The 14479-nt window shown below is 41.1% G+C and overlaps 2 protein-coding genes across 6 annotated transcripts in view; one reads left to right on the forward strand and one right to left on the reverse strand.

Moving 5' to 3' along the window:
• Positions 1 to 5155, reverse strand: part of ASNS (asparagine synthetase (glutamine-hydrolyzing)) — a 150202-nt gene extending 145047 nt beyond the window's left edge. The window contains exons 1-2 of the mRNA XM_025290882.3: positions 4887 to 5155; positions 4077 to 4151 (exon numbers count right to left, since the gene is read on the reverse strand). The gene's annotated coding sequence lies outside the window, so the exon portion shown is untranslated. The remainder of the gene's footprint in view (positions 1 to 4076; positions 4152 to 4886) is intronic.
• A 239-nt stretch (positions 5156 to 5394) lies between these two features.
• C1GALT1 (core 1 synthase, glycoprotein-N-acetylgalactosamine 3-beta-galactosyltransferase 1) overlaps positions 5395 to 14479 on the forward strand; it is a 49927-nt gene continuing 40842 nt past the window's right edge. Inside the window, exons 1-3 of one of the 5 annotated variants that reach the window (XM_025290883.3) lie at positions 5501 to 5642; positions 5917 to 6193; positions 7766 to 7916. Coding sequence is in view for 1 of the 5 variants with exons in the window: in XM_006074582.4 (XP_006074644.3) it covers positions 5636 to 5642 (7 nt within the window). In the remaining 4 variants the exon portion in view is untranslated. Of the gene's footprint in view, positions 5643 to 5916; positions 6194 to 7765; positions 7917 to 14479 lie in introns of all 5 variants that reach the window. The other 4 variants (XM_006074583.4, XM_044946473.2, XM_044946474.2 and 1 more) reach the window with 4 other exon arrangements.

Here is a 14479-nt window from a genome sequence, read left to right on the forward strand (position 1 = left end):
TTCAGTTGTTTTACTCATTCAGAACAACAAATAATCAAATACCTGGATTGTGCTAGGTAGGCTCCACTATATCCAGCTTTTTAGTAGTTACTTTTGCTGCACATGGCTTACAACAACAAACATTTATTATTTTATACTTCCTGCAGACTTGAATTTGGGAGTGGCTAAACTGAGTGATTCTGGCTCATGGACTCTCTTCAGGTACAATAAAGATACTGACAAGGGATGTAGTTATCTGAAGGCTTGGCTAGGCTGAAGGGATCTGCTCCCAAATTCACTCACATGGCTGTTTTCAGGAGTTCTCAGTTCCGCACTGAATGTTGGCTGGAAGCCTTTGTTATTCACAACATGGGCCTCTCTCTAAGTTGCTGAGTGTCCTTATGACATGACAATTACCTTTCCCCAGTGAGCAATCCCAGAGAGAGGAAGAATAAAGCTGGCACATATATAGTCTCCGCTTAGAAGACACATTACAACATTTCTACATTCTCTTTATGAGAACAAGTCACTAAGTACAGTCCAACCTCTAGGTGAGGGGAATTAAGCTCAATTTTTGAAAGAAGAAGTATCAAAGAACTTGTGAACATATTTTAAAACTACTATACCAGTAGTTTAAATTTAATTTATAATTAAATTCAATTTATATTAAATTCTAAATAATTTAATCTATAGTTTTAGAAATTTAGTTGCTCAATTGTGTCTGACTCTCTGCGACCCTATGGACTGTAGCCTACCAGGATCCTCTGTCCATGGGACTTTCCAGGCAAAAGTACTGGAGTGGTTGCCATTTCCTTCTCCAGAGGATCTTCCTGACCCAGGGATCAAATCCAGGTCTCCCACATTGTAGGCAGACGCTTTTACCATCTGAGCCACCAAGGAAGTCCATTTAATCTATACTTTATTATATAAATATAATTTATAGAATTTAATCTAATTATTACTAAAAAGTTATTAACCTAATTGTAATATTTGGATATTTAAAGGAAAACTAAGTTTATTAGAGAGTGGTTTTTTGTTGTTGCTTGTTTCCATTTTGTGTTCCCCTTTTCATCTTACCCTGTTTATTAAAAAATTCTACCTATAGTGCTAAATAAATAATGACTTTTCCTATCTTTTTATGCCAATTAGGAATTTTATTCAGTGCTTATAACAAAAACAACAAAAACCTTAAAGAGAATGGATTTATTTTCCTTTACATAACAACAAACCCCTTCATATAACAACAAACCCAGAAGTGAGCAGACCAGGGCTGATAAGCTGACCCTTCAAAGCAATCACAAACCAGTTCCTCTGGCTATGCTATTATTTTGTTACTGTGGTTGAAATAGGGCTGCTCCACATCTAGCATCATATCACTGTTCCAGGTAAGATAAAGGACAGGTATAGGTCCAATGGCTAACAAGAAATTTCTTCCATAAAACTTTGAGCCTCTCCTAGCAACATCTACTTTCATTCTGCTGACAGGTCACATGGGAAACCATGGCTTATAGGAGCCTGAGTAAACAAGTATTTTTAACTGGACACAGTCACCCTGAAAAAAAGTCAGAGTTCTGCAAGTAATAGAGAAAGGATTTTGTATAGAATCAAATCAACTATCAGTCTCTATCACCTTGCTCCAAGGAGCTATGACACACATTACTGAAACACACTCCAGATAGATAAACATACCGTTCAAGGTTAATCTGTGTTTCAAATGGGAGAATATGGTCATTTTGTGTCTCACATGTAAATTATATTTTTCAAAGTAACCACAGCTTTCTTTTTCTCTAGTTGATAATGAAGAAAAATTGGCTGACATTAATGTCACTTCAAGGAATTTATTCAAGAAGACAGCGGTACAGTTGTGCAAAGGTACATGCATTAAGAAACTCATCACAGAGTTGTTTAAAATAGTAAACATTTGGGGAAAAAAACAGAAATAAATCAATAGAATATCAGTTAGATAAACAGTGGTACGTCCACTTCACACTATGCAACTGTTAAAAATGATGTTATTCATGATATATTGTTCATGAAAAAAGAACTGTGTACAAAATAAAATCCAGTTTATCATACATTGTATTTCTATACATTTATATGTTTTTATTCTTAGAGACTATGAAGTCAAGTGGGCCTTAGAAAGCATCACTACGAACAAAGCTAGTGGAGGTGATGGAATTCTAGTTGAGCTATTCCAAATCCTGAAAGATGATGCTGTGAAAGTGCTGCACTCAATATGCCAGCAAATTTGGAAAACTTAGCAGTGGCCACAGGACTGGAAAAGGTCAGTTTTCATTCCAATCCCAAAGAAAGGCAATGCCAAAGAATGCTCAAACTACCACACAATGGCACTCATCTCACACGCTAGTAAAGTAATGCTCAAAATTCTCCAAGCCAGGCTTCAGCAATATGTGAACCGTGAACTTCCTGGTGTTCAAGCTGGTTTTAGAAAAGGCAGAGGAACCAGAGATCAAATTGCCAACATCCGCTGGATCATGGAAAAAGCAAGAGAGTTTCAGAAAAACATCTATTTCTGCTTTATTGACTATGCCAAAGCCTTTGACTGTGTGGATCACAATAAACTGTGGAAAATTCTGAAAGAGATGGACATACCAGACCACCTGATCTGCCTCTTGAGAAATTTGTATGCAGGTCAGGAAGCAACAGTTAGAACTGGACATGGAACAACAGACTGGTTCCAAATAGGAAAAGGAGTACGTCAAGGCTGCATATTGTCACCCTGTTTATTTAACTTATATGCAGAGTACATCATGAGAAACGCTGGACTGGAAGAAACACAAGCTGTATTCAAGATTTCTGGGAGAAATATCAATAACTTCAGATATGCAGATGACACCACCCTTATGGCAGAAGGTGAAGAGGAACTCAAAAGCCTCTTGATGAAAGTGAAAGAGGAGAGTGAAAAAGTTGGCTTAAAGTTCAACATTCAGAAAACAAAGATCATGTCATCCGGTCCCACCACTTCATGGGAAATAGATGGGGAAACAGTGGAAACAGTGTCAGACTTTATTTTTGGGGGGCTCCAAAATCACTGCAGATGGTGACTGCAGCCATGAAATTAAAAGATGCTTACTCCTTGGAAGGAAAGTAATGACCAACCTAGACAGCATATTCAAAAGCAGAGACACTACTTTGCCAACAAAGGTCCATCTAGTCAAGGCTATGGTTTTTCCTGTGGTCATGTATGGATGTGAGAGTTGGACTGTGAAGAAGGCTGAGCGCCGAAGAATTGATGCTTTTGAACTGTGGTGTTGGAGAAGACTCTTGAGAGTCCCTTGGACTGCAAGGAGATCCAACCAGTCCATTCTGAAGGAGATCAGCCCTGGGATTTCTTTGGAAGGAATGATGCTAAAGCTGAAACTCCAGTACTTTGGCCACCTCATGCGAAGAGTTGACTCATTGGAAAAGACTCTGATGCTAGGAGGGATTGGGGGCAGGAGGATGAGATGGCTGGATGGCATCACTGACTCCATGGACATGAGTCTCAGTGAACTCCGGAAGTTGGTGTTGGACAGGGAGGCCTGGCGTGCTGCAATTCATGGGGTCGCAAAGAGTCGGACACCACTGAGCGACTGATCTGATCTGATTCTTAGATACATCTGGAGTATAACATGAATTTTTTTAAATTGTTATCTCTGAATTATGGCATTTGGATTTTTTAATATTTGTTTCAATAAGTGTACATTGCTTTCATGAAAATAATAGCTATTTTCAATAATACCTAGAAGGGTAGGAGGGGCCTGATTTGATCTGGTAGTTCTATCAACATATCTTCTTGCCAAAGAAAATTATCTTAGACATGCTGTAGCTGACCTTACCCTTGGAAGGGTTTCCTATATTTTCTCACTAGAAAAAGATTATTCCTTATTCCTTATAAATTTTAATAAAATTAAAATAAGAATCCTGAGGCATTTTGTTTTATTTTGCTTTCTATTTGGTACACTTTGACCTCGAAGGGTCTCTTTTCCCTGTCTCACAGTGGCTGTGGAAGGCAAAGGGGGTGAGGCTAAGCAATAATTACATACAGGTTGGGGAAGAGAGAAGAGATGGAGGTGAGGATCCAACAGAGCACTAACCTGGATCTCACAGACTTGCACTTCTCTTCCAAAACAGGCTTCTCAAGTTTACCTTTCTGACCTCAGTTTTCTCATCTGAAAAAATGAGAGGTTTGGATAAGAATCTAGATGTTTTAAAGTTCTTCCCGAAGATTCTTTCGGATCTATTAATGATATATCCTGGTAAACTACACTAAAGCTGAATCTAAACAAGATGGTAAAGCGCCTGTCTACAATGCGGGAGACCCCGGTTCGATCTCTGGGTTGGGAAGATCCCCTGGAGAAGGAAATGGCAATCCACTCCAGCACCATTGCCTGGAAAATCCCATGGACAGAGAAGCCTGGTAGGCTACGGTCCATGGGGTCACAAAGAGTCGGACACGACTGAGCGACTTCACTTTCAACAATACTTTAGTTACATTGTTTACTATTCCTCTCCTGCGTGGTAAGTAACTTGCCAAGGTTACATAGCTTGGCGGGAATCAAGACTGCAGCCCAGAGGCCAAGGCACTAAAGAACTGCCTAGGAAGCAGGGTAGTTTTCTCACCCTCAAACTAGGCTGTGTTAGATAACACCAGTAAAGTCAAGACTTGATCCCACCTCCTCAATCGCTTGAGGGCTCCTAGCTCTATAATCCAAAAACAGTTTTCTGATACAAAGTCCCTTTGCCAACTAAAGGTGAGACGGTAAGGTTTTGGAGAGCTCCGAAGAAACTCTTCCGGCCCACTGCCTAACAGCCGTGAAGTAATTACGGAACCAAAGACCATGTGTGCCTTCAGGAGGCTTTGTGGTATAATTAATTGGGTTCTCAGCCCCTGCTGATTCACATACCTGGTTACCCAACTCGTTTGCGTACCTCATCTTGCGTATTTCCTCTCCTTAAGGCCAGAGAGGTACCGAGTTAAGAGAATCGGGAGGAGGGGATAACAGAGGTAAAAAGAACGGTTTAAAAGCAGGCTAGAGCCCATCAGACTCCTGAAAGGGAAGAGCCTGTTTTTTGGACAAAGGTCCCAAGGGTATTCGCAGCCCTGGTCCCTGATGTTTCACTGCTTTGGGCCCTCTCAAGATCCGGAAGCTACTGCAAGACCCTACAGCACCGCGATGAAGGTGGAGGCCGCCACGGAGATGCCGCAAGTGGGTTGTGACTACCCCTCTTAGAAGATCCGACTTCCCAGACCCCTTCGCACAAGGGAGGGGCGTGCGCTCGGCCGCCAATCCCCGCGCCCGCACGTCGCCGTAGCCCCGCCCCACCCTGCCCCCTCTCGCTCCGCCCTTCCCTGGGGCTGGTGCGGCGGCGATGACGTCAGCGCTAGGAGACCCCTGGGTGGCGGCTGCGCCGTCGGCGGCCCGCGGCCGGAACGCGCTGCGGGGAGGGGCGGAGCGAGCGGGCGGGAGCGTGCACTGGGCCCGCCTCGGCCGCCGCCGCCGCCGCCGCTGCCGGGGAATAATCTGGGCGGCAGCGGGCTGCCCCGGCCAGCAGCCACGAGCCACTTCTGCGGCTGCCGAGCAGAGCGAAGGTCGCCGGTCTCGTGTCGTCCCCCTCTCCGCCCCCCAGGAGGGGCGAGAGGGAGCCGAAGCTGATGTCAGGTACGGCCGGCGGAGGCGCCCTCAGGCTGTGGGTCCAAGGTCTCGGGTCCCCTCGCCCTTCCCTGTGGGAGAGTGAATGTGGGGGGAGCGTGGAGGGTGGAACCCCACCCCTGGCGCCGCCAAACAGGTGTCTCGGAGTCGCTGCCCGGTCTGGGGACGTGCGGGCTCCTGAGGGAGGCGCGGGGCACTTCCTGCTCCCGGCGTGTCCGCGAGCTGCCAGTGGGGCCGCCTGCCCGCCGGGCCGCTATTTTGTTGACTTGTAACCTCCTGTTAGTCGCAGGTCCTTCCCTTTCGCTCTCTGGTGCCCCTCGCCTCTTCGCGCGCCGCCTGCCGTCGGGTGGCGACGGTGAGGCGCGGGCTGCGCTCCGGACCGCGCGGCTGGACCACTTAGCGGTCCTGCCCGGCCGGGCCCTCCCCCCGCGGAGCTGCGGGCGCTCAGGTGTGGGCACCTTCCAGGAGAGCCGCCGGGCTGCCGCGTCGCGCCAGCGCCCAGCGAGCCGGAGCCTTGCGCAAGTGCTGGGGGACTTCCTCTGAGCTCTCTGGATCATCAGGTTTGTCTGGCTGATTTGTTCTTGTTAAATTCCCCTGCCCCTGACAGAATAAGCTAGGCAGGTGTGTTGCGGCATTGCTCCGTGAAGGACGCGGGACGAGTTTTTTACCTCCCGCCTTCCTCTCCCACCAGATGAGATTAGTAGGTGCTGACAAAATTGACTTTACAGCTTTGAATTTGGATACATTGTCTGCTCAGAAAATGAACCAAATGTAGGGGTGGGGATTTATTCTTGCCCAGCACTTACCCTCTCTATTATTATTTTCAAAAGACTGGAACTTAAACATCACACGCCTTGGAAAAGTTGACTGGATTTATAATCTAGTTCTCTCAGTGCCTTGTAGTTATTGTGGTATATCGTTTTAGAGCTTTTCAGATTGAACACTATTATCCTAACCATGAATTGGTTTCATCGTGGTTTTAAAACTTAGTTAAAAAGTTAGAACTTTAATGCAATAGAGTGAGTAATTAGGCCAATGTGAAACGGACAGAAATGTGTTCATTTACCAGAAGTTGGGCACTGAATATAGATAGCTCTGCCTGGGTAACTTCAAGTTATTTAATTCTGGTGTTAGTTTAGAGGGTGGGAATCTGAGTATTTAGGAGGTAAAACTAACTTTTACACTTTTATCAGATAAGTCAAATGAGCCTTATGTACGTGATGTGTGTTCTAAGTATTGTGTATAGTAATTGTATTTATTTCATTTTCTGCCAGCCTTAGTGTATATTAATGTACAGTTTAATTGAATGTAAAGTTTCAAGCTACCAAACAGTTAACTCTTTTTACCATATGTTAAGTAAGACAGTGATTTAGTAAGGAAAGTATGACTCACTTAAAATTCTTCACAGGAAAAGTGTGTGGTTTTTTAGTTACGGTGGAGAGCCATTTAAGATGTTTCTCTTAAATTTCCGTGAAATTTGTGTTTTTCTGTATCTTTTTACTTTGGGTTCAGCATTTTAAAAATATTTTGTGGGTACTATTCATTTAAAGATAGATATGCTTTTTGGCGGGTATTGTTTGTACTAGTCTGTATTTCTGAGTAAGTTCAGTATCCAGAAATTATTAGACTATCACGAAGTCATTTAGGAGTACATATCAATTAATGATCACCTAGTCATAGAAATAGAAAAGTGTGCCTTTTAGGTATATACAGTACTACTATTTGTGTATTGACTTGTGCTCACTCACATAAAAATTGCATTATACAACTTATACACTCCATGGACCATGGTGATTTTAGAGTCTCAGTGTGGAGAAATCATTGATTGGAATTCTTGTGACAGTGCACCTATAAACATTAAATGGAAAATGGACAGCTTGATGCTGAAATTTAATTCTGATTCACTTAAAATTTTAAGCTTCCCGATACAACCATGTTACTTTTATAATATTTGTTGAGATTTTAGTAAAGAGGGTAGTATACAAACTATAGCAAAGTGGAAGGAATATGGCAAAATTCTTTTTAAAATAAGGGGGTGGGGGGATGCATAATTCTTCCATGAAAGAGAAGTTAGCATTTTATCTTGGAATCTAAATGAGTATCAAATATATACTTAAATTTTCATTTTACAGCTAATTCAGATGTCCTACAGGAAAATGCAGGCCAAAATCTATAATGTGTGAAAATAAGAAGCGTCCCTTGAAGAAAAAAGTACAAAGAAGCTGTTATATGTGAAATAGGGTAGCCTATAGGAAGGTAGAAGAAACCAAAAAGAAAATCCAAGTAAGTGATCTAGACTCTGTAGTGTGAGCTACCTGGCACATTGAAAGGACATGTTGAGGGCAGAGAGAGGTGATATTAAATCAGGGAGATTCTGAAACAGGAAATCTGATTAGTTCACAATGAAAGCTACATGTTAAAATATTTAAATTGGTGCAAGTTGGATAATTGGCAGATTTGAAACTATATACAACTTGATAGAGTCATTTGCATTTTTGGTCATTGTGTTAGCTTCCTAGGGCTGCTATAACAAAGTACAACACACTGAGTTATTTAAAACAACAGAACTTTATCATTTCACAGTTTTGGAGGTTACAGGTCTGAAATCAAGGTGTTGACAGGGCCGTGCTCTACGTTCTGGGGAATTTTATCTGTTCTGTGCCTCTTAGCTTTGTGTGTCACTGGCCCTCCTCATCTTGAAGTTATATTACACAAGCCTCTGCCTCTGTTGTCACATGGCGTTCTCCCTGTATGTCTCTCTCTTAATGTGGTGTTCTCCCCTTTTTGTAAGGACTTCAGTCATATTGAATTAGAGTCCACCCTGCTGCATGCGTGTTAAGTCGCTTCAGTCATGTCCAACTCTTTGCGACCCTTTAGACTATAGCCCACGAGGCTCCTCTGTCCATGAGATTCTCCAGGCAAGATGACTGAAGTGGGTTGCCATGCCCTGCTCCAGGGGATCTTCCCAACCCAGGGACTGAACTGGCATCTCTTAACATCTGCATTGGCAGGCGAGTTCTTTTATCACTAGCACCACCTGGAAAGTCTTTGGCACCATATAGCAGACCAAATCAGAGAGGGCATTGAGAACAGGCTAAATTCATTTACCTATCTCAGTACCTACTATATGCTAGGTCATAGAAATAAAACAATGACTGCTGCTAGGTAGGCAAAATCTCTGTCCTCATGGAACTTATGTTCTAAAACCTTGGTTCTCGAACTGTGGTCCCTGGAACCTCCGCATCACCTGGGAACTTGTCAGAAATGCAAATTTTTAGGCTCTATTCCACAGATTTGTTGATTCAGAAATTCTTTTAACAAGCTTTTCAGGTGATTCTAGTGTAGACTCAGGTTTGAGAACCATTGATCGAGATGGAGAAAAGAGACAATAATCAAGATGAGTAAGTAAAATATGTAATATATTAGATGTTAATAGGTGCTGTCAGTAAGAATAGGGTGGCTCAGGAAGACACGCCCCCCACCCCCCCACCAGGAGTAAAGGCTGGAAGGAGTTGGGGAGTAAGCCATGTGAGTATCTGGGTGAGTTGTGTTCCCAACAGAGAACAGCAAGTATAAGGACACTCAGGTATTTGAGGAACAGCAGAGAGTCCAAAGTTAGAACACAGCAAGGAGCAGATAGTAATAGGTTAAGTTTTTGAAATTTCTATTTGTTCTTTTTTAACCTGCAAACACCAAATACTAGGAGAGCAAGAGAAAAGTGCAGGAGTAGGATGCCAGGTTGAACCTAGTTGCCTGTGTAAGAATAGACTAGTATATAATCTAGATATATTTTATACATTCATTTGGCACTATGTGAAGACATTTGAATCACAACTAGGGGGAGTGCTACTGATGTCTAGTGAGTATGGGCCTAGGATGCTGTTGAACATCTTACAGTGAACACGGCACCCCCACAACAGAGAATTACCCAGCTCAGAATGTCAGTTATGTCAGGGTTAAGAAACATTGGCTTAATGGGATTTACAGAGGTTGGGGCATGGATAGCAGAGGAAGGGTGTTTTGTATAGATGGAAAAGACAGTGGGAATAGAGGAGCTCACTGCATTGAGTGTTTATTGAACTATAAATAGTTCAGAATTGCTGAAACATAAATTATAAGCAGGGGAGAGACTGGGGGGGTGCATACTGTACCTATATGGTAATGCAGTTCTTTGAAAGCAAAGTTATGAAACAGTAGGAAAGCTAATATATTTTAATTTTATATTAAGCATCACTCACCTTTAGGGTAGACTAGTATTTATATTTTATGTATTCATTACATCAGATCAGATCAGATCAGTCGCTCAGTCGTGTCCGACTCTTTGCGACCCCATGAATCGCAACACGCCAGGGCTCCCTGTCCATCACCAACTCCCGGAGTTCACTGAGACTCAGTCCATCAAGTCAGTGATGCCATCCAGCCATCTCATCCTCTGTCGTCCCCTTCTTCTCCTGCCCTCAATCCCTCCCAGCATCAGAGTCTTTTCCAATGAGTCAACTCTTCACATGAGGTGGCCAAAGTACTGGAGTTTCAGCTTTAGCATCATTCCTTCCAAAGAAATCCCAGGGCTGATCTCCTTCAGAATGGACTGGTTGGATCTCCTTGCAGTCCAAGGGACTCTCAAGAGTCTTCTCCAACACCACAGTTCAAAAGCATCAATTCTTCGGCGCTCAGCTTTCTTCACAGTCCAACTCTCACATCCATACATGACCACAGGAAAAACCATAGCCTTGACTAGACGGACCTTTGTTGGCAAAGTAATGTCTCTGCTTTTCAATATGCTGTCTAGGTTGGTCATTACTTTCCTTCCAAGGAGTAAGCGTCTTTTAATTTCATGGCTGCAGTCACCATCTGCAGTGATTTTGGAGCCCAGAAAAATAAAGCCTGACACTGTTTCCACTGTTTCCCCATCCATTTCCCATGAAGTGGTGGGACCGGATGCCATGATCTTCATTTTCTGAATGTTGAGCTTGAAGCCAACTTTTTCACTTTCCACTTTCACTTTCATCAAGAGGCTTTTGAGTTCCTCTTCACCTTCTGCCATAAGGGTGGTGTCATCTGCATATCTGAGGTTATTGATATTTCTCCCAGCAATCTTGAATCCAGCTTGTGTTTCTTCCAATCCAGCGTTTCTCATGATGTACTCTGCATATAAGTTAAATAAACAGGGTGACAATATACAGCCTTGACGAACTCCTTTTCCTATTTGGAACCAGTCTGTTGTTCCATGTCCAGTTCTAACTGTTGCTTCCTGACCTGCATACAAATTTCCCAAGAGGCAGATCAGGTGGTCTGGTATTCCCATCTCTTTCAGAATTTTCCACAGTTTATTGTGATCCACATAGTCAAAGGCTTTGGCATAGTCCATAAAGCAGAAATAGATGTTTTTCTGGAACTCTCTTGCTTTTTCCATGATCCAGCAGATGTTGGCAATTTGATCTCTGGTTCCTCTGCCTTTTCTAAAACCAGCTTGAACATCCGGAAGTTTATGGTTCACATATTGCTGAAGCCTGGCTTGGAGAATTTTGAGCATTACTTTGCTAGTGTGTGAGATGAGTGCCATTGTGTGGTAGTTTGAGCATTCTTTGGCATTGTCTTTCTTTGGGATTGGAATGAAAACTGACCTTTTCCAGTCCTGTGGCCACTGCTGAGTTTTCCAAATTTGCTGGCATATTGAGTGCAGCACTTTCACAGCATCATCTTTCAGGATTTGGAATAGCTCAACTAGAATTCCATCACCTCCACTAGCTTTGTTTGTAGTGATGCTTTCTAAGGCCCACTTGACTTCACATTCCAGGATGTCTGGCTCTAGGTGAGTGATCACACCATCGTGATTATCTGGGTCGTGAAGATCTTTTTTGTACAGTTCTTCTGTTTATTCTTGCCATCTCTTCTTAATATCTTCTGCTTCTGTTAGGTCCATCCCATTTCTGTCCTTTATCGAGCCCATCTTTGCATGAAATGTTCCTTTGGTATCTCTGATTTTCTTGAAGAGATCCCTAGTCTTTCCCATTCTGTTTTCCTCTATTTCTTTGCATTGATCGCTGAAGAAGGCTTTCTTATCTCTTCTTGCTATTCTTTGGAACTCTGCATTCTTTGTATTAATGTTTTTTAATATTTATAGCCTACACGGTTCATTTGCAAATTTTTCAAATTGTCACTAGTCTCCAAAGAAGTTTTCCAGTATTTTTATTCAAAAATATCTGCATAAAAGTAAACCCAGCCAGTTCAAATCCATGTTGTTCAAGGGTCAACTGTAGTTACCTTTGATGAGAACCTGGGGTAGAGATAGGAATGAAAACATACTCTTTTCTGTATGTATGTGTATGTATGTATATATATACATGTGTGTATATGTATGTTTAATCTATGTTTTCAGTTTGGGTTTGTTTTGTTTCCTGTATATTAGCAATACTTTACTAACAAAAAATTGTAATTGCCAAATGTACCAAGATTTTCCTAATTAGTGCAAATCAATCATTGTTCTTAACATCTACAGCGTATTCTCTGGTAGAGATGTACCATATTTTTTTTTAAACTAGCTCCTCATCAACAAACATCTGTGGCTATGGCTGCCATGAATATCTTTGCACAGTTCTGTGTTTGTGTCCATAAGAAAAATTTCTGATCATGAAATGATGTGTCAAGGCACACTTGAAAAAGTTTACAGATACTGTCAAACTGCTCTTCTAAAAAGACAGTAAGTATGTGTATTCTGAGGAACATCATAGGAGCGTCAGTTTTCTCTCATGTCTGTGTCAATACTGGCTGTTACTAAGCTTAACATTTTTTGCCATTCTGATAGGTTAAGAATAGTATCTCTTCATTTGAGGTTTACATTTCTGTAATACGAGTGAAATGTGAACATCCTTGACCATTGTATTTTTTTTCATTCAAATCCTTTACTTTTTTTTAACTGTTGTTACATTAAGTCGATTATCTTTTTCATGATGGTTTTTGTTATTTTTTGCTGTACAGATTTTTTTAAACATTTTATACAAAACGTACATTTCAACTAGCAGTTTCACTGCCAGTTAATTAAATGAATAACCTCATACACTTTTACTATATTTTTACCTTTTGGGATTTGAAAAAATTGGTTCATGATATAAAAATGTAAAAAAGATGTTTTCTTCTAGTTCTGTTTGAATTTCATTTTTTTTAAGTATTGAAATCTTAGAAACAGAATTTGAAAGAAATAGGTGGAGATCCAGATGGTTGCTTTTTTATCTTTTCCCCAGAAGATTATTATTTCAATATCCTTTCTTGAATAAGCCATCTTTTTCTTGATTTGAAATGCTATGTGTACTATGCATTAAATTTCCATATGTACTTTTTTTTTTCTTTTTTTTTAACAAACTCTATTTCAGTCTGATAAGGACCACCAGGGATATATATCTTTAGGCTAACAAAGTGAGGTTAATTAACTTGCTGCTGAGAGGGAGATCACACACCAGAGGAACTGCCAGAAGGGATAGTGTTGTTATAGCATTCTGGGGAGGGGTGGAGTTTAGACAAAATTTAAATGAAGCAATATTTGATAAGTTTAAAGCACAGCAAGACTGTGTACCGGGTTAATTAACATCAGGCTTGGGCTGAGAAACAGACTTAAGAGTCCCGTTTCCTTGGAGACTACAAAGTTAAGATGAATGTGTGGAATGTTGTGTCTGGGAAACCCTTATCTGAAGCTCTGGGTTGGAAATTGAGGCTGCTTCTGATTAATGATTCATCATCCATGCAAGAGTGGGGTGTTCCAGTCTCACTGATAACACTTTCAAATAATTCTGGCAGTCTGTAGAGAAAAAAGGTTTCACAGCAGTATGTCTTTAGTATGAATTAATAGAAGCATTAAAAACATTTTTTCCAATCCACAGGTATACTGATGTGCCTGTTCAGCCAGAATATCAAATTGTTTTAATTACTCTACCACGTTATACTCGCATGGTTATTTTTCCAAATAACATATAAAATATTTTTTACCACATTATTTAATTTTTAAAAATCTTGTGTCTTAAGTAGATCTGCCTAGATTTAGTCCACCCTCACACCCCTTTCCCAGGTATACCCCTCAGATTTTTTTTATGTGGACCATTTGTAAAGTCTTTATTGAAATTGTTGCAATATTGCTTCTGCTTTATGTTTTTTGGGGTTTTGGCCACAAGGCATATGGGATCTTAGCTCCCCAGCCAGGGATTGAACCTACACTCCTTGCATTGGGAAGCAAAGTCTTAACCACTGGACCACTAGGGAAGTCCTTACTCATACGTTTATTTTTCCAAACTTTTCAGTTACATTATTTAACTTTTAAATATCTTATATTTTAGTTGGGACAGTATTATATATATGTATAATTTACCATCTTAACCATTTTTAAGTGTACAATTCAGTGATGTTAAGTACATTTAACTTGTGCCAACCATGACCACCATCTTCCAGAGTTCTCATCTTATAAAACTGAAACTTCATACCCATTAAATAGTAGCTCCACTTTCTCCTCTCCTACCATTCCCTGGTAATCACCATTCTACTTTCTGTCTTTATGATTTTAGCTAAGTTTCTCATATAAGTGAGATTATTACATAGTATTTGTTTTTTTGTGACTGGCTTCTTTCATTTAGCATAATATGCTGAAGGCTCATGCATGTTGTAGCATATGTCAAAATTTCCTTACTTTAAAAGGCTGAATAATATTCTGTCAGGTATATATAACATATTTTGCGTATCCATTCAACCATTTGGGTTACTTCCACGTATTAGCCATTATGACAGTGCTGCTATAAAAATGGGTATACAGATATCTCTTTGAGACCCTGCTTTGAATTCTTTTGAGCATATACCCAGAAATG

This window comes from Bubalus bubalis, chromosome 8 (genome assembly GCF_019923935.1).
Source record: "Bubalus bubalis isolate 160015118507 breed Murrah chromosome 8, NDDB_SH_1, whole genome shotgun sequence".
Taxonomy (NCBI): domain Eukaryota; kingdom Metazoa; phylum Chordata; class Mammalia; order Artiodactyla; family Bovidae; genus Bubalus; species Bubalus bubalis.